Source organism: Netta rufina (assembly GCF_964035555.1).
Source record: "Netta rufina genome assembly, chromosome: 8".
NCBI classification, from domain to species: Eukaryota; Metazoa; Chordata; class Aves; order Anseriformes; family Anatidae; genus Netta; species Netta rufina.
In genome coordinates, this window is record NC_140131.1 from 16,464,712 (window position 1) to 16,485,283 (window position 20,572).

Genomic DNA, 20,572 nt, shown 5'->3' on the forward strand with positions numbered 1-20,572 from the left:
CTGGGGTAGCACAAAGGCAGTCTGGATTTTTTTTTAATTGAAAGTTCCTGCCAAATACTATCATCAAGGAGTGGGGGAGGGAGGAAGAGAAAGAAACACATGAAGTCTGGAGTCCACTTGGAAGAGCAAGAAACCTGCTTGGGGAAGCAAAAGAGTAATGTTTTTCTCTGCTGAGCTCTTGGTTTTTAATATATAACCACTTACCCAGAAAGGAGGGCTGTTTTTTCTTGTCTTCTGTGAATCTTGATTCTAAATACTGCCTCTCCAACAAACTTGGAGGGATTGTGCAACTTTGCACTTGGTTTTGGACTGGCTAGTGGAACAAAAATAAGCAGAATTCTTTCTCTTAAGAGGGTGCCAAATTATCAACTGACACATCACGCACATTATGGTGATAAATGCACGTCTGGTTGTGGATTGCAGCAAGTTTAAATTCTCTTTCTTTAATATTATATTTTTTTTAAAGAATTTTAAAGCAATGGCTTTTTTTGCTTCCTTTTTGCTTTGCAAAGGAAAGGTTAAGAAAACAAGCCATAAAGAATTCTTGACAAGTATTTTGGCAAAGAGGAGGATAGAGTCATTTCACTCCTTGCTTGCTAGGTTTCATCCAGGATAATCTGCAAAGACAGAAACATGCTGCTACCTTATACCGTCTGCTCCTGGATGGGCAATGCATCTGGTGGTTTATTCCAGTCCTCACAGTGTTGATGACAACCTCATTAACTCCCTTATTGTATCTGATGCTTTCTGATATTCTTGCTGGCAGTGTTGCTAAAGAATTGCCATGAAGTTTGAATAGTCATCTCTAGCAAGGCAGTTTCAGGTAAGAGGTTATCTTTGGATGAAAGACTGTATGTTTAAATTCATACTTCAAGGATCCTGCAAAATGCCTGTAATGTGGAAAGCAGCTGTGGCTATAGCAAGACTGGCAAATTGCTTATGCAGTGCATATATCGCTCCCATTGTGGACAGCTATGCAGTAGCTATGCAGCCTTTTCAGAACAAGTTCCCCTAAATTCCAAGTCAGTGTTCATCTTATAACCCAAAGGGAAAGGATGTTGCATTTCATTGGCCTTTTTTGTTGTTTTCAGTGTTTTCTAATATAACTGCCTCATCTTTAATTGTCTGTTCTAGGTTTTTATTTTCCAGTTGAGTTCATCTTCCTGAGCACAGTAACGTATTGCACAATTAATTTGCCATTTGTAATACTCCCTTGAAAAGAGTACCTTCCATCCTGTTTACTGGTGTGTTTCCAGCTGATCTCTGGAGAACAGAACAGTTGGTTTGAACTTTTGTGTTACAGTCTTCAACCTCAGCCAAGTTTGAAGTTTTTCTTCTTTTTTTTATTTTTCTCCACAGGGAGAAAAAAAGAAAAGGGTGTTTGACTTCAACTGCGTCTTTATCTATCTGAAAACTTCATACCTCATTTGTAATGTCATCCCAATACAACGGCTAGGGTTTGAGTTTGCTAAATAATGCTCCGCTGCCAATAAGCTGGGTGATTGTTTAGAACAGCACAAAACTTCCTGCAGTCTGGCTTGCTTGTTGGTTGACCTTCTTACCTTTTCTCTAATACAGCTGGCTTTTATGTTCATGTACTAATGATAGTAGTAGGCACATATAAACTGAAGTATCTTTCACATCTGACCCTGTGGTGGTCTCAGAAATGGGTTCGATCTGAGGCTTCATATACCTAAAACTTTTTTACTCTAAAAACACCAATGCTAAATATCCTGTTAATATATCCATCACAAAACACACAGAATAGTTTTGTTTGTTTTTCGATTTATAATTTTACTTGGAGGCAGGCAGTGGGATTTCTCCTAGCGGAACATAGAGTCATTACGTGTCTTTTTACTGTTGTGATGCTGTTCAATTCCTCTATTTATATAGATATCTTTTTTCTAACATAACATTCTAGACCTGGATTCTCTCTAAATTTTTCCACTCTGCTGATATCTGAATGTAAGAGGATTTCCCCTTCACAGGGTTTTGTTTATATTTTTATTTTGCTTTTTGGACTTAGCAAAGATCATCTGTAACAGAAATGGGGGAACTTTCAAAACACAGGCTGTTTCCTCTCATTGTCTGGAGTCTTAAGCATTTTGGACTTCCATCTCCTTCCTGTCTTTTGTCTCTGGGTTGATAATGTTGTCTTTAAATAAGTTCAAATAAAAATAGATGTAATAGAGCTGCAAATAGAAACTAGTATCCCTAAATGCATGTCTTTGCTGTCTGAGCACAATGCTCCAATAATAACAAAACAGCGTAGTCCCAGAGAGTACTGAAGTGTTTACAGACTGTGGTTCTAGTCCTGTCACCTTTCCCTTGCAAGTAAATTCACCAACATCCCTATTAGCATTTATTCAAGGAAGTGTTGTAGATAGTACAGCAGCAGCCAACCAGCCAGAACGCAAGTAGGGGGGATTTCTCTTTAGCTGAGGAAGCTTCTCCCAAAAGTTTGAAGAACTTTTTGGTAGGCATTGGTAGGTATCCAAACTTGTTTCAGTGCATTTTGCTGTAATCTACACCAGAGTGGTATCAGACTGTTGAATATTGGTCTCTCTGGATCCAAGGTATATGTGGTATACATGGTATATATGGTTTTTGTGACCCAAAAGTCACAGCTAGCTGTATCACCTTTTCCTGGACCCTTTGCAAGTAGGTGAAAGTCTGTCTCGAAGAACATAATGAAAATGAAAAGGCAGCACAGGGGCAGAGCAAGCAATAGGAAAGATGTAGGGCAAAGTACAAAGGTACTTGCTGGCAAGAGCAAGTATTTGTAGATCACTAGTGATACGCATCAATTACAGGTTGCAGATCTTCTAATATTTGTTAATAAAAGGAAATATTGTTCCTGTCCCACTTTACATAAATTTTGTACTATATGTAAAATCCCATGTACTTTGTCATTGTTTTGAAATGCAGGTGCATATTTTGGCGTCAAAACAAAGGTGTGTCTTGTCTCAGAGGTGGTTTTATCAGTTTGAAATGGTTGCCAAGTGTATATTAGTAACATGCGAAAGATAATTGAAGTTTAAAAAAGCTTAGCAGTGAAATTGACCATTGGGAGCTTGTGGTAGGCATTGAACTGTGAGAAGCTTCTAAAAGGCAAAAATGAGGAGAGTCAGTTATCAAATTCTGAGGGATCTTAAAAGTGACTATCAAATAACTGAATGGGAAAGCTCCTTACACTGCATTTTGACTGATCTAGGGGGTAGGAATGTGAGCTGTGGAAAGCTGAGTTTGCAGTAGGTGGAAGAGAAATAACATCATAAAGTGAAAAAGGTTGAAGCTGAGATTTGCTGGTAAAACAGATCACTTTGAGAAGCATGTTTAGTACCTATTTTCTTAGTCTAGAGGTGTCCTGATCAAGGAAGTCTTAGCATATAGCATGTGCTAAGCACGGTAATCAAGAGGGAGAAGTAGAAGTGCTATGTAAGAGAGCCAGGAACGGGTGTTGGGTGTACATGACCATGCTAGCAGCTGTGGGAGGCTGGCGCTGTGTCTAATGAACAGGACTGAGCATCCTCTTTTATAGATAATGATCTAATTCAATTGTTGTGTTTCACAAGACAGAAACATAATGGACTTTGAAAGTAAATGCAGTTAAAAACTGCCTTTCCGTTGTTTTCAAACAGGCACAGAGCTCTTCCTTCAAGTACCTGGTTCTTCACAGTTTAAGTAGAAGATAGTGCAAGAGCAACCCACTCGAGCAATGTCTGGGGCAGAAGTGTCTACTGACTGCAGAAGGCAAGTCACTGGCATATGGACTGTTGCATTTGACTATGAGATTTCAGACATGAAGGAGGTAAAAACATACAACAACAAAAAAGCAAAAGCCCCAAACTGGATTTTACTACACTGCATTATAAAGATACCCTTTCTGATTTACGGATTTCTGTGGTAGCTAGTAAATCCATCACATCTGAGTTCTTGGGAAGTGGTATGTATGATGAAACAATGCTATGTGTTTGCCAAGGGATCAGTACATATATTTCTAACCTTAATCGTTCCATATTTATTTACAGTTCTCTTGTTCCTTGCTTCTGCCTGCAAATCTACACAGTGCTTAAAAGAAAGCTGTGGAGTAGGAGTCAGATTTAATGGTGCCCACTTGTCTATGTTGTAGGGTTATAAGAGGGTAATAAAATCCTCACAGGGTTTGGTGAAATCTGATAGGATGAATGAAGCATTAAGGAAAACAAGGGACCCATAGATAAGCTGAATTCTTGCTTCACTTCAATTATTTCCTTTTTAATCTAATGAAGAGAAGAAAAAAGATGACAACTCTGTTTTTTGAGCATTAGGAAAAAGGTAGGGTCAGTAGCCTAAGCCAACTGGAAAATTAGATTGTTTCTCACGTCTTCACTACAAGCTGAATGGGAGCCTATATTCTGTTTTCTGTTATGCTAGAGGGAATCCTTTGTTGGATTGGATTACCAGCATTGTGATCTGAGAGCAGAGAATTGCACAGAGTGCCTGTCTTACATGAAAGCTTGCAAGAATTTGTTTTAGATCTGGCTGAGAAACCTTTCCGTGGTGTTCAGCAGCCTTCACCATCCAGAAAAGCTCTCTTAAATGGCAGGTATTCAGCAGGCTTCTTAAAATGGGGTCTGAGAAGTTCTGAGTATTTTGAAATATGTCCCACAATACAGGGGACCATAGTTTTTAAGTTTTATATGGGTCACTTAGATTGAAATGTAAAGTAAGATAGTGTTTGTATTATCGTAGTTTATGATTATTGTTTTCTTGTTATTTTAATGACCTCTTAGAGGTTAGCAGTGTTGTGTTTATGCATAACTTTCGGAAACACCAAGCTTTGTTTTGGGGTTCACTACTCACAAGACAGTTTTGGTGATTTTTCTTCATGTTTTAATTCTAAACTATGGAGTTACTTTTCTGGGTTTCAGTTGTGATGTCTAGCATATATAATGCCTTTGAAAACCTGTAATTACTGGGATTTGCTGTAGGAACAGTATTTAAATTGAAATTCTTCATTTATTGTTTCTGGAAACTGTGTATGCATGAAATGAATGAGTCAAACTTAAGACATGCCATCTGATTATAACTCAATGTGTGGGAGGGACAAAGTCCTTGTGCTTTGAACTAGTTAGATATAAATACAGAGCTAGCTGGCAAAGGTCTGTTCAGAGGAATGGGAGGCCCCAGATAGAGTGGGAAGTACTCCCAGTATCCTAAATAATAGACACTCTAATACAATTATTAAGCCTAGTGTCCTCTGGGGAGTACTTGGATTAAAGGATACCAGAGTGATACAGACTCCTAGGGGAGGAAATACTTCTTTTTAAGAGGTAAAATGAGGGGGGAAAAAAAAAAGACTATAAAGTGAAAATTAAGGAGACAAATCCCAATAGTCAAAAGAGGTTTATACTGTTTAAACATACTGTTACAGGGCCATAAATGGCATATGTGCAATATATCTATAATCAAAACAAAAAGAAACAGCAGGAGGCAAAAGTTTAGGTTTGTAAATGGGAAGTTCTGAGAGCTCATGTAATCGAATCGTTAGATTTCTTATTCTGGGAACTGAAGCTTGCTAGAAAAGAAGTACATGAAGTACAGCAAATAATTTGGGCATGAGGGGGAGGATTTATAACAACTAGCTAATAGTATAAATAATGAATTTGTAAATGTATCGAAAGTAAGAAGCTTCTTATGGAGAATCAGGCCATAGATGGAGATGAGTGCAGTTAGAAAAATAAGAATTTTGCTAAATCAACCCAATATGAGTTTGTACTATGACTAGCCAAATTAATTACTAAACCTTAGGTGAAAAAAAAATAAATATGAAAGGCAGAGAAGGCAATCCTTTGAGTGATGCTTTGTATGAGCAGAGAAAGAAAAAAGAGAAAAGAGTGTATGCAAATGTAAAAAAGATGTGAGAAACCATCTTTTCCCAAAAAAAAAAAAAAAAAAAAAAAAAAAGGATGAAATCAGTGAGCTCCCCCTTACTGTCTTCTCCTTTGCATGCACACTTACCTATTTCCCTTTGAAGCAATAAAGGAACAAGGTCCCATTATTTACAAACAGTGCAATCTCAACAGCATAAGCAACTTTTGCTTCTTAACGTGCCCTGGCAGCCAGGAGGGCCAACGATATCCTGGGATGTGTCAAGCACGGCATCGCTGGTCTGTCGAGGGAAGTGATTGTCCCGCTCTACTCTGCATTGGTGTGGCCTTACCTCGAGTACTGTCTGCAGTTCTTGGCACCACAGTACAAAAAGGATGTGAAACTGTTGGAGAGCCTCTAGAGGAGGACCGCGAAGATGGTGAAGGGCCTAGAGGGGAAGATGTATAAGGAGCAGCTGAGGTCACTTGCTCTGTTCAGCATGGAAAAGAGGAGGCTGAGGGGAGACCTCATCACAGTCTACAACTTCCTCATGAGGGGGAATGGAGGGGCAGGGGCTGCTGCATAATCCAGATCTCTGGCTGAAGTCACCAGCTTGTCCTGAAGCCCAGCTGCATGCCAAGGTCAGCCCTGTTTGACTGTGGCTTGGGAGGACTAGTGGGGAGCCATCGTCCTCTTGAACCTCAAATGCTTCTGGAATGTTCCCTTTCCACCATTTTTCATATACTTAGTGCCATGAAGATTTTGTTATGAAGCTTACAGGGTTAAACATTTTGGTCTGCTGTTTTATGGTGCAGTATATTTTGTCGCTGTACGTACCTATATCTGATGTTTCCTGGATATATAGGCCTTCTTTCCTCAATCTTCCATAACTTTTTGTTGGACAAGGGAGTAATAATTTTTATTAGTTCTCTGTAGGCACTGGCATTGATTCTGGTCACAAGACAATGTAAATTGGGAGAAATGGAATTGACGTCAGGAGAATTATCCACAGTCAATTTTGTACTTGTGCAATGTCTTTTTATATGATTAAAATATTTATTCTTTACAGAAAGTTTTAAAATTGTTCAAATGTAGCCCTTGGACTCCACTCAAAGGTGAATTTTTTGGAAAGTTTGAGTGAAAACATTTCATCCATGTGTAAGTATGAGGAAAGTGGAAAACTATTTTTCCCTTTCATAAAGACTTTTTGCTGCTTTCTTTTGAACAGCTCTGCAGTAAGTGTGGCTAAGGCCCATATGCCAAAATTTGGCATTGAAATAGCCATAGCTGTGAAGTGTCTTAGTTTTGGCTTTTGATTTGACTGAGTTACGGGCTTTAGAAAATCATGTACTCAGCATGAAAATGAGGGTTTTGTTTCTTCCTGCAAAGGTTGTGAAGGGTGCAGTCAAGAAGATTTGCTGTGAACAAGCACCTGAGTGGCTGCACAGCACAAAGGCAGAGAAAGATAGTGCTTTGGAGCAGGAGGAACGTGCTGGACCTAAGAGAGGAGCAGAAGGACTCGTAAAGCGTTTACAGCCAAAAGTAAAGTTTTGGTGCACTTTGTGATGTGTGTTACTGAGATTTGAGTGTTCCTGCTCCTACATGTCATTTCCAAAGAACCAGATAGGTTTCTGCACACTAAGTAGGGGGCAGGTTTGAGATCAGACTCAGAGATGTTGCAGCACTACTTACGCTCCTCTTGAATCAAAAGGTTCAGGATATGTGGAATATAATATGCCAGTATTTCTCCATATGGTGTTGTAAGTGGTATTTACTGGTGATGTGACGGTTTTGCAAGCACCATTGCTTTGCGTCTTAACAAGTGGAACTCTATGCACTCCTGCGTGGAACAGATATGCTACCAAGATCTAAGATTATACAAAAACATCCCATACCCTATTGGGCAGCATAGTTTGTGAAACAGTGCATGCTTATCTAATTGCAATCACGTGAAATGAGAGGTCAATGGAAGGCTGCATGTGCTTCCTTAACTACATAATTTTTTGACTTAGCATTGGTAATGAGGCAGCCTTATGAAACATTAATGTAGTTTTATATGGGAGCTGTGCTGTATTTCCTCTGGCATTTTACAATGAAGCTGGTTAATATTTCCAATTACTTGAAGGCCTCCATTTAGTTCTAGTGTCAATGAAGACTGAGCACGATGAACTTGTATATCTGGTTCTTTACTGAGCTGCTACTACATTGTCACATCTTTTAACACTGTGCAGGGCGAGCATGGAACATTGTTTTTCCCTTTTTGCAGAGGAGTACGGATCACAAAGGTTGCAGCCAGTGAAAGATCAGGCATTTGGTGTGTAATATAACGTTTCTTTGATTAGTCAGTGGTTTGAAATTCAAATTTAATTTTTGATCCCAATAATTTTTCTTCCTGGTTGACACATAGTAACAGTGCATCTCATTCATTTAAATAATATAAGTATGCAAGTTAATTTATTTTCAAATGAGGAAGACAGAGGACCTGACTTACCTCTATTACCCTTTACATCAGCACACAGTATGCGCAAAGTACTACTGCTGTACTGATGGAAATGACTGCATGAGATGTGTGCCAGAGAGCTGCTTTGTGATGTAAAGGACCTTTAGTGTAGGTAGGATTGTAGCACGTGGGATGTTACGTGGATCCAAAGGATTCCCTGGCAAACTGTAATTGACAGGAAAGCAGGAACTCAGGTGTGCACAGTGTAAAGGAATATTACCAGGTGATTTTCATATGGTAGCTGTAGTGAAGAGCTCTCTGCAGCCAAGCTACAGGTCAGAGACCACAGTCATTAAAACACAATATGAGACTGGTTTGTGTTCACATTTCTGTAGTCTCTGCATTGTGTAGCTTTTGTGGATCACCTGCATGTGAATTTTCTTACCTTTTAGAATAGCTTCAATCTTAAGAACTGTAGTCTGCAGCACCTGGTAGTTATCAAATTGAGGGTATGTGCCATAAACAGAAAGCATGGACTAAATGTGGTTATAAAGAAACCAGACCAATAATAATTAATGAAATAGCATTAATAGTATTAATAGAAGCAGTATTTCCTTTTGTAGGCATGCACTTCTAATGCACAATTCATCACAGGGGTGTCTCTTTGTACATGCTTTATTCTCTAGACTGCAATACTTTCTATAGGATGAGCACAAAGATTGTCTCGTGAAATCCTCTCCTCCGATTAACAGTTGCACGTGTTTAGGTAGTGCCCTTGAAGTGGTAGCCATTGCTGCCTTTTTTTTTTTTTTTTAAGGTAATATCCAAACAGTGTTTAAGGGAAATTTCTAGCATATCCAACATGCAAACAGTTATAGCTCTGGCACAACTAAGCACCAGGGAGTGCAAACTGCTTGAGCTGGCAGTGCCACTAACAGGAACACAGTGAAACTTATGGTTTTGTAATGCAAGGGGTGTTTGCCCTTTTTTGGAGAAATACTAAGGAAACAGCTATGTGTTTTAACTTCCCCTCTCCCACTGATGATAATTTTCCAGTGACACTAATTTGCATGCAGGGCTCTGGTACCTGGCTTCTTTCCTTTTAGGCTACACGATGCATAGCTTTTCACGCAGAAGCTGCCTGGTGCGATTCTTACAGCACCTGATTACTTTGTCCTTTTCCTTTGCTCTCCTGAATGTTTTCCTTTTTTGGGTATCTCTGACTTGTGTTTCCTCTTCTCCTTCTGCTAGGCCCCTAGTAAAAGCAGTAAGACTAGCTGTTCTTTATTTCCAGCTGGTTTATAGGTCTTTTGTTTTGTCTTCTCATGAAAGCGCCTGCGTGCCAGCTGTAGGAACAGCTGAAAACAAGGAAAAATCATCACTGTGTGACTAACTTATTTCTCTGTGGACAGTCAGCAAGTTCTGGACTGTAAGTGGTCAATGATCTGCAGTTTGAGAGTTTTCCAAGCCCCAAAATATTTCCTTATATAACATTTCCCTGTGAGAAGCGTAAGGTTGCGTTTACAAGTGGATTTGTATTTCTTGTTGCAACGGGGAAGGAATATACGCTCAGATCTTTGAGAGGAACAACTCTGATTCAGTAGAAAGGGCAGACACAGGGCTTGATTATGACAGGAATGTAGCTATTGCATGCAAACATGATTTGGAAAGAACCAAATATTTAACACAATGTTGGCCATGAGTGTTTTTCATGAGTGTAGATCAGTTTCATGATTAAAGTCTGCTGAAAGAACAAAGCAGCAGTTCTAGTAACCTAAACTGCAGGCTGTTCTTCAACTTCTTCATGCGTCCTTCTGTCCTTGAAACCTTTACAGAACATCTTTTAGATTAATCAGATCCTGCTTTGTCTTCATGTTTTCCTGTGCATTCTGATCCCATCTCCTGGTCTAAAATAAGCTGTTGAACACTGCATAATGGCCTTAGAATGCAACTAATGAAAGTCAAGTACAATGTACACCTTTCTAGCAACGAATAATCAGTGTTTGGATGTAAGGTACATTTTTAGGAGTCTAGACTGAGCATACTCATTACTCTCTACAAAACCAAAATAAATACATATATATGCATACACAGACATGCATGTTTTGGTAAAAGCTAATGACAAAAGCTTCGTAGAGTATGGAGTTAAAATGGGCCCTTCCAAATTTATAGTCTGCCAGCACAGTATGCTTCATTTACTTTGAAAGACTACCAGTCTGAGAGAACTTTCTTATACTTCACATAAAAACATAGTTGGATCTGTGAGAGCTGATGATATAAATACAGACAAGATCTGTAAGAAGATGAAGTATATTATATATACATATAATTAAAACATTGTATATAATATGTAGAATATATATTAACTTGACCTCCTTGTTTAGCTGGAAGGTAAGTAAATGCTGTGGCATAAGAAAGGTACACCACATTGGAAAACATTGTTCCATACCCTGGCAGTTGCTTTAAAGAAGCTGCCACCCAAACCTACAAATATCCTTTTACTGAATGAGACAGTTATTAATAAAATCCAGACTTCCAAGAAACTAGAAAACTGCAAATATTACAGTTGGCAGATGATTTGTATAACCAGTTTTTCACTGAAAATCTGCTGAAAAATTGATTTATGGGCTTTCTGCAGTGAAATGTTTGATGTAATTCTTGTGGGGAGAAAACTCAGTCCCATGGTGGATTGAACCTACAGCTCTTTTTGAGTTCAGGCTCTAGGCTCCAGTCCATCAAAGAATCTTAAAACTTTAGTTCCTTTGATGCAAACGTTTCAGGTTATGCTAAGGTAAAGCCAGCACTGACATGCTTTTCCGAGCTGATACATGCAATAGGGACTAAAGTAAGATGAAATGAATTTGTCAGGCTAAGTTGTGCTCTGTGATGTCCTGGTCCTTTGCTTGCAGTTTTACACTCCGAAATAAAGTAGTTAATGCAGTTTCCAGAAGCTTCATCGTGCAGACTGACTTAGGGGGATAAGTAAACAAATAAAAAAAACTAGATTCCAATTTCAATCAAGCAAATACTGACAGCAGTTTCCACAAAAGACACACAATTTTAATACTATTGGGTTTTTTTCTTTGCCTCTTCTTCAAAGAGCAGTAACTCTTAACGTAGACAATGATTTTTTTTTTTTCCTCTAAGTCAATTCCGATATTTCCCTCCCTGATCAGCTGTCTGAGGACACGACAGAACCAAATATCCCACTGTATATGTATTATCTTAAAGGCTCACTCTGAAATCTGTTGAGCTGGGAAACAGCTGCTTCTAAGATGTTTCTACTTTTATGCCTGAGTTCACTGTCCGTGACAGCAAAGGGTGGATGATGCTGGAAAGACCCAGATAACAACACTCTGCCTTCTTTATGCATTTATTAGAAAGGTGTATCTGTGCTTAATGTTACAGAGTCTGGGTTGCTAAAACTTACTTGTTGCTAAAAATTATTTAGAAAATAGTCAACTCTAAGCATGACTAATGGCAATCTAGTTAATAAAAAGGGTAGCTTTTTAGCTACTTGCTAGACTAGATGAGTTAATCTGGTGCTCCTTGCTAAAAGAGCCTCTGTCACTTGACAGTGACCAAGAGGATTTGGAAACATCATCCGTGAGAGGGCTTATGCCCTACCTCAAATTCAAAGTGCTGAGCTTGTCTCTCCATAAGACGGTGTTCCATAAGGACCCAGTCTGAGATTTTTAGTTCAGCAAAAGCTAAATTGGGTCAAATATGTGAGCTTATTCCAAGTGTATGAACTTGCTGCCATTTTCTTGCTTTTAGAGAAATCGTTAGAAATAGTAGCTGTTTTTTTTGTTTGTTTGTTTCTTTGTTTTTTATTGCCATCCAAAGTTATGGTTTTGCACTAGTGCACTTACTGTGGCACCTGAACATCATACCGTGAAAGAACTTTCATTTCAGTACTGGGTAATTATTTGGCTTTGCTGTTATATTCCTTGTAGCTGGATATCCACTTTCATATGCTAACATATGCTTGTCCTATTCAGCTGCAATTTGTTCTGAAATGGCTTGCATGCCTGCTGGGCTAGCTACATGAATTCAATGCAGACTCCTTTTTTGCACCTAAAAAATTATTATGTGGAAAACCATTTGCAAAGTCTAAAGCATTCTAAAGGCTGTGTGCAGTTTTACAAAAGCCAAGGGACTTTGGAAAATCTAGACTTCAATTTGTGTGCTACAGTGAATTTTAGATTATTAAGTTTGTATCTGCCTCAGCACATTCTGGATCACTTCAGTATTAGGCAAATAAACTAAATGCACAGCCTGTAGAATAATCAGATCCTTTCACCCGTAACAACGCAGCTCAAGCTTAGTTTCATAGCTTAAAATACTGTTTCTCACTTTCATATGCTTCCTCATGTTAGCAGCTGTAAGTGTCTCTGAACCAGCATAGTTCCTGAGATAACTGGTAGTAACACTTGTGTGTAAATGTTAATCTGCTGCTTGTTGTAGCTAATGTTGAGGAAATCTGAACTCTCTGGTTCAATTCTTACCTCTTTCACTGACTTGTACAATTTGTAAGTCCAAAAAACCAAAAAAAACCAAAAACAAACAAACAACACCACCACCAACAACAAAACAAAGATGCCAGCTCAAGAGGCATTTTAAATTAGTGTTCTTAAGGTGTTCTGAGATCCTTCTGTTACCATGCTGATGTCTACAGCTATTGCTTGTACAGGGAAGACAGTCATGGTATATGCAGGCTGGTTTGTGAACGAGGGATGCCCTATTAGAAAAATAAGGATGTTTTGGTTTTAACCTTTATCAAGATGGGAAATAAATAGACAGTAGTCTGTAATTACAGAATCAAGATCAAAAGTTTTTCTTGTTGAGTAGCTGCCAGGTACGTCGGAGGGAGGCTGAATTGAAAGAACTGTTTTAGGTGGCTGTCTCTTCCTTGCACTAGTAGGTGATAGAAGCACCAAGGCCTGGGTCTCACGGGGCAGCACCCCAGTCAGTGCCTTTGTGCATATTCCTGCTGGTGTCCAGCGGACCTGGAGAATGTCCAGCCAGCAGCCTCTCAGAGGGCCATGGCTTGCTGTGATGGCAGGCCTCATGGCTGAGCAACGAGGAGAGGCTGCTACTGTGTGTTATTACTTTGCAGGAGTAGGAAAAGGTTTTTTTTTTTTTTTTTTTTTTTTTTTTTTTTTTTTTTTTTAAGGTGAGACAGGTGGAAAGAGTCAGGATATGCTTCCTGGCGTACAGGTCCAATGGGTAGGAATTCTTTCCCCCTTCTCATTTCCCATCACCCTCAACCTCATCTCCCCAGACAGGAGCTCAGCCCTGCTCCCCTACATTGCTGACCACAATGCCCTCATCTGCTCCGTGTTCCTCACGACCCCGCAGTTTATTGCGCTCGTTACACCCCTCCTGCATGGCCCCCGGCCTCCCTGTCGCGGGGAGCGGCTGCAGGCTGGAGGGCTGCGGAGGGCAACACTCGAGCAGCTCCAACATCCCCCCGGGGGACTGAGGCATGGGCAGGGCCCGACCTCAGCCCTCGTGGTCCCCCGGTTGCCGCCCCGTGCCCCCCGCCCGCAGTCCCCTGTATCCTCCCCCCGCCCCGGGCCGTTCCTGTCAGGCGGCGACGGGCGGGCAGCGGCCGCCCCGCTCGCTTCGGACGCGGCTCCCAGCCCGGGAACGCGAAGCGGCCTCAACTTTCGGGCCGGGGCTGCCCGCCATAAACAGGAAGCCCCTCGGCGGGGCCGGGGCTGGGCTGGGCTGGGCTGAGGCGGGGCCTGGCGCTGCCGCCTCCCTGCCTCCCTCCCTCCCGCGCCGCGGAGCCGAGGGGCCGCACGGCTCGGCCCGGCCCGCGGCGGCGGCGGCCGCTGACAGGGCGGAGCGGGGTTGGCGCCCGGCGGCAGCGGCGGCAGCAGCAGCAGCAGCAGCATGCCCCGTCGAGGCGCCCGGCGAGAAACTGAGAATGAGATTTCTGTGGAGAGCTAAAATGGTAACCGGGAGTCCTTCACCCCCCGCGGGGCGCCGCTGTCAGTCGGGGGCGGCGGGGCTCGGGGGAGCGGGGCCGGGAGGGAGCGGCCGCTGCGGGGCCCCTTTGTACGGCTGGTAGCCCGGGAGGCGAGCCGTCACCCCAGCGCATGGTAAACTTTGGAAGACGTTGGGCTTTCTTTTTTTTTTTTAATATTTATTTATTTATTTATTGCGAGTTTTAAAGCCTCGACTCCGTAAAGTTTTTGTAGCTTGAAATAATAGGTTTTGGGAAAGGAAACCGCGGGCGCTTTGGATCTCTCCTGTCAGAAGGAATAAAGGGTTGCTATATTTTAGGTGCTTGTTAGCTTCAAAGTTTAAAGGCTGTCTGCGTAAGTAATTCAACAGTTTTAAAAAGTGCAATTTCTGCCGTAAATGAGAGGCCAAAGAGATTAATTGCTTTAGAAAAGAGGGGGTGGGAGGGAGAGGGAAGAGCGACTGCTAATCAAAACCAAACTATTTCCTTAGAAAAGACTTTGTACAACTATTTAAAATATGTGCTAGTCTAGGAAAAATAGCTAAATGGAAAGTCAGGGTATCTTGATACCACAGGAAAGGACAGCCTGCCAAGAATATCTCCAGCGTTCCCTCAGTCTAAAAGTATCCTGTGCTGCTTCGATTGTTGTACGTACTTTGTGCAGCCTGTCTGCTGCTCTGAGCTCTGTGTGAAGCAACGGAGCACCTGGTATAGATTGTGGTTAGCAGAAGAGGAGAAAACCTTCCTTTCTCTCTCTCACTCCCTTTTTTCTTTTTCTTTTTCTGGCAGAGCTCAATTCAGGACTGGGGTGAAGAAGTAGAAGAGGGAGCTGTTTACCATGTCACCCTGAAAAGAGTGCAGATTCAGCAGGCTGCCAACAAAGGAGCAAGATGGCTAGGGGTAAGTAATGCTGGCGCAGTGGCATTTTGGCGTCGTGGACTTTGGAGCCTGCTCCAGGGAGCTGAATTCCACATGAATTGCTATGATTTTAACTTTTTGCACTGACTGTTCTCAGCATTTAAAATGAAAAACAACACTGATGAAGTTGTCCATCGGGGTTATCTGAAGGAACTCTCTCGTGTTGGCTTTTCCTTTTTTACTAACGTGTATAAAAACAATTTGACCAGTTGTGACCATGAATCAGATGATACTTAATGCAGAAGTAAGGATCTTAGCTTATGGCTTGGTCTTAACAGTTATTTCATAGTGGGCTGTGGCTTATTTCTGCTGCTAGAAATCTGGTGTGAATGCCCTAAACAGTCATGGTGTTTTAAATAATGAAAGTCTCTCAAAAATTAGCAGAAACTTCTTCAAAATTTAAGTGAATGTGTGTTTTGGTCTTATTTCAGTGTTGCGTCTTCAGGCAGATGAGATGTTTGTATTTCCTTTTACTGGTCAGCATTTCTGCAAGAAGTACAGATATGTGCTGGTTTTCAAAGGTATATTTTAAAGCACAAAGGTTTTGTGGAGAGTGAAATAAACTTACATTCAATTAACATGGCAAGCTGCTGAGTGCCTTCCCCTTGTCAGGCCAAGTTCCTGGCCTCACTTCATTGGAATCAGTGCGGCTGTGGCAGTTTGAGCCAGATCATCAAGAGGTGGCTGTAACTTTGGTGCTATTTTATGTTAATAGATTTTCATCAGGGTCAAAGGCAGTAATGTAAAAGCTTGGTTTGTGCTAGCATCCAGGTTGGTATTGTGTAAAGACTTTTAAAACTACCCAGAGATTTATATCAAATAGTTTGCTCGTGAAGTTCCATGACATAAAGTGATACGGAGATGCTGAAACCATGGTCAAGAAAGATAAGCAGATTTTGTCCCGCATACAGATAGAGCTTAGAATTTCCCTTTTCCATATTTGCAAGAAGTACACAGAGTTCTAATCAGAACAGATAATTTCAAATCTGCTTCCTTTGAGTGGCAGATTCCCCATCTCTGCCTTCTGTTTTTACCAGGAGGTGGGGGAAAATATTAGAAAGTATTTTTGAAGTCCTGTAAATTTTCCAGCTAGTGGTTTTGAAAGAATCGGAGATCATTGTGAGTAAACTTGTGTCTCATAAGCATACTTTAGAAAAATAGTATTTTTTCCTGTTTCAGAGATGGTGTTCCTTCTGAGTGGCAGGAGGTTGTGAAGTCTTGGTCATAGTCACAAAGTGAGAGTGTGTATGTGTTCCTCAGACCAACACAGCTGATGATACTTATCTTACTAAGAGGACAAGGGACTGCAAGGTCACGGAGATGACTTTTGACTTTCTGTGTGTAGTGCTAGGTTCTTCAGGTCAGAATTGAGCCCCCTTTGTGGGGAATGGGCAGTGTGCCAGAAGTCTGCACCTGTTCTGGGCATAAATGGGTGACTTCAGCTTCTAAGCTGGCGTCTTTCATGAGCAATAATCTCATGCTCATTATTTAAAAATATTTTTAAACATATGGGCTTTTTGTTTCTCCTAAGCTCTTCAGAACATAAAATATTTTAAGCTATTTTTGTGATCTTGTTTTATTAATGGCTTTACTGTGATCCTGAGGTCAATAAATAGCCTATAACCCAGAACGTTATTTATGAATAGGCTTTCCTGCCTCCAGCAGTTTTCCCTTGAAAAGCATAATTGTCTCTTTTATAATTGTCATCAGGTGATTTTTTTATTTATTTTTTTAATCTGGAGTTTACAGGGTTTTATGATGTTAATTTTTTTCAATGGTTTGGAATTCATAGCACTTAATTAAAAAGCTGTTGGATGTATCAATGCCGGTCCTTTTTGATGTTGCTGTAAGTCAAGCTAAGGTTGAAGATTCAAGGTCAGCTGAAGAATATGGGAATAGTGTATTTGCAGATCGTCTAGTATGGAGCCTTAATAGTAGTGAATATAGTAACTCTGTTACTGATTATGTGTATGCATGGATTAACTTCAAAAAACAGTGACTTAGTGTCAGTTTGTATCCTGCAAAGGCCTACTTACTTTGACCTTCTTGAGTCGCTGAGGTTCTGGTGGTTTACCGTAGCAGGTCAAGTGCCCTGTGACTTGAAAAGCTGAAGTTCTTCAGAAATGTCAGTGTTGCATGCAGATATTAAATATTGTGTTGTATCAGAGCAGGGGTTTGATCCAGTGATTCCAGAGTGGATTGATCGTAGTGGTGCTGCATTTGTAAAGTGCTTGGGAGAGTTTTCAGCTGAAAAGCATTAGATGGTAAATTACCTTACATGTCTGAAAATTTCATACAACAAGTGTTAAAGGGAATATAAAAGGCTTGATTTTTTCCAAGCGTGTTGGTGCTTATTTCCAATCTTTAATTGCATAAAGTCTTGAAATCTTCCATAAATACATTCTTGTAGAGGTTCCGGTAAGTGAGTGACCCTAAATTTCTTATGTTTCAAGAAGTCTAATAAATTTCTAAAATTTTCTATCCTAACAAACCATCCAGGGTTCTTGAAAGACAGGCCATATTTCGAGGGAACAGTCTGCTTAAAAGCCAAGCGTAAGGTTACAGTTTAAGTGCTGTGAACACTTGCCTATTTAAAGGCAAAAATGTCTATTCAAACTTCTATAATTAATAAAAAGAGGAAATGAACAGCTTGCGATTTACACAGTCATCAGCAGTTCCATAACTTTTGAAACTGTGAAGCTTTTGTATAAACACCAAATTTCTTAGCTTTAAATTTAATACTAGACATCAAAGGATGCCAATAACTACTATTTTTGTCACTAAATACCGAGTCACTAAACAGTTAGTGAAGGTTAGGATTTTAGGCACTACAGTATTAAAAGAGATTGGAAGCCGTAGTAATAGCTCAGGGCTGTGATAGATGCTGCCCAAAAGTGGTAACCTGACCCAAAAGAACTTACTTAGTAAGTATCAAATGAGGCTTGTCTGTACACATATGTTATGTCATCTGATGGTTGGTATCCAAGGCAGAGCTATGAATTTCCCAGCAGTCTGATGATGTTTTTCAAGTTATTTGTAAACATCAAGGCAACACAGAGCCATAAGAAAATTTCCAAAGCCAAATGTGGAGATGTTTAAAGAGAATCCCTCCGAAGCATGAAAAGTTCAACAAAAGAAAGGACAAGGACATTGTTTTGAAAATGAAGTGGGTGTAGGTGTCTCCAGAATAGACCTGTGGTAGGAGGCAGGGTCTTCAGCAAGATGGCGTGGAGACTGGGAGCAGTGCATGAAGGCTGTGCAATCAGATCGATTTTTTTAAAATTTTTTTTGTGTGTGTGTGTGTGCAAGAGAAGGAAGTAGAAGAGGAAAGGGAAGAGAAGGGGAAGTAGAGAGTTACATAGGTGGACAGCATGGTCAGGGCAGGATGCGAATGCTTTCTGCAGCAGCCTTTTGAGTTGGTGTTCAGCATTGTTTTGAATGGGATTACATCAGACTAGAGAATAAGGCGTATCAGTAACTGGATTAGAAGGTTTGAGAGTGCAGTAAAGAATCTTAATGATATGGCTAGAAAGAGAAGGTTGTATTTTAAAACCATGACACAGAAAGAACCCAAAGCATGAGATCCGGCTGATGTCTGAGGTTGTAAAGACAGCTCACAGGGAGGCTAGCACTGTGCATGTCAAACAGAATGGTGCTCTTGTCCGTGAAGAAAAGGCAAGAAAGCAGAAAAGACAGGTGAAAAGTTTCAAATTGTGTAGGGCTTTTTGATCTTGAACTGGCAGCGATGTGCCTGTGAAACAAGTCTCAGAGACCAGCTGAGTCATACTGTAGCCAGTAGCAGATAAGAGGAGTAGAGCAGTGGCTCTACTGATCAGAGCCCTGGCTCTGTAGCGGTCTAAAAGTAGATCGGCTACTGAACACCTGAATTTCTGTTGCCAAGTGCAGTATGCTGAGTATGAATGGTGTTGGAAGAGGTGAACTCCAGTCAACGAGTTCCTGTAAATCACAAACAGAAATGTAAACAGGGAGTTGAAAAGAAAGGAAAAAGCAGCAGGGAAAGAAGTAAGTGAAGAGAGTGAGGGAATTTTTAAGAGGTGAGAGTCTGTAAGAGATTTGGACTGGAAGAGGAGGGGGAGGGAATACAGGAGGCAAAAGGTATGAGAGAGAGAGAGGTACAAGGGAGTAGGATGGGATCTGTCAGAAAAGTGACAGGATCAGAGGAGGAGCAGAGGCAAGAAACTTCCATGCTTTTCACACAGCAGACATGGGAGTCGTTCAAGTGGTCCTTTGCAAAGAGGGCTGGAGAATTTGAGGGCCCAGGACTGCAGGCACTGCAGATGAGATTGAAATATTGAAGTTGCTTGACTATGGATTGGACAAAATTGAAGAAAAGGGAGAGGAAGAAAGGCTTTTCTAGTGAAGATAATAGGCCTGGTGGTTTTGTTTGTGCCAGAGGCCAGGGGATGCACACACTGAAGATGCACGAGGGCTAAACGAGAGCAGAATGGACCTACAGTGATGGAAAGAGAAAGGAATGAATGATGTAGGACAGTAAGGCAGGAAGAAAATGAATGACTATGTAAATAACAAAGACAGGGTGATTTAAGGCTACCTCAGTGAATGAACATTCTTGGCACCTGACAAGAATTGAAACAAAGCAGTACATATTATTACTACCTGATTCCTTCATGAAATATGAGTGATCCAGTAAGAGATGATGCTGTGTCAAAGGGCTTACCTTGCATCAGTTTTCAGGTAATTCTTAGATTCAACAGGAAGGTAAGTAGAGGAGGTAGGTCTATGAGATGCTTGGTTTTGCAGTGGCATGCTTAGAAAGTAGGGGAAGTATTCAGAGAAATCAGGTAGGAAGTTCAGGGAACTGAATGTGTGAGCTTGGAAGTTTGACAGGCAAAATTGCAAATGCTATGCTGACTTCGAGTTTCAATGGCAGGGGGAAGCCTTTCAGAGAAATATGTAAAAATAATCATCCAAAAGTTTTTTTTTGTTTGTTTTGTTTTTTTAATTAAGGAATTAGGTTTGGACAAACAGAGAAAAGCTCATAAGCTGAGAAAGTGTTATCTAAGGGTTAAAATCAGAGTTGCCAAAGTCAAGCCTTGCAAGGCAAATGAAAACAAACAGGCATATAAAACCAGCAGCAATAACGAAAGTCATCTTCACAGAGAGAATGAGATGGGAATTACAATTAATCTACATATAACTCAAAAAACTAAATGTGTTTTTTGTTTGTTTGTTTGTTTTGTTTTTGTTTTTGCATATTTTCTGCAAGTATGCCAAAGGTGAACCCAAAGGTTGACGGTAATAATGGCACATGAGCCTTTCACATGTCTTTAAGTTTTCTCTTTGCCTAAGAGCTTGATATGCCTGCACTGGGCAGCTTCTGGTTTCCAGCCCAGAACTAGAAAGGA

At 40.7% G+C, this 20,572-nt stretch overlaps 1 protein-coding gene across 1 annotated transcript in view; it reads left to right on the top strand.

The window, feature by feature from the left end:
* Positions 1–14,126: 14,126 nt before the first annotated feature.
* Positions 14,127–20,572, top strand: part of RGL1 (ral guanine nucleotide dissociation stimulator like 1) — a 76,327-nt gene continuing 69,881 nt past the window's right edge. The window contains exons 1-2 of the mRNA XM_084291607.1: positions 14,127–14,255; positions 15,057–15,167. Of these exons, the coding sequence (XP_084147733.1) occupies positions 14,229–14,255; positions 15,057–15,167 (138 nt within the window). The 5' untranslated portion in view covers positions 14,127–14,228. The remainder of the gene's footprint in view (positions 14,256–15,056; positions 15,168–20,572) is intronic.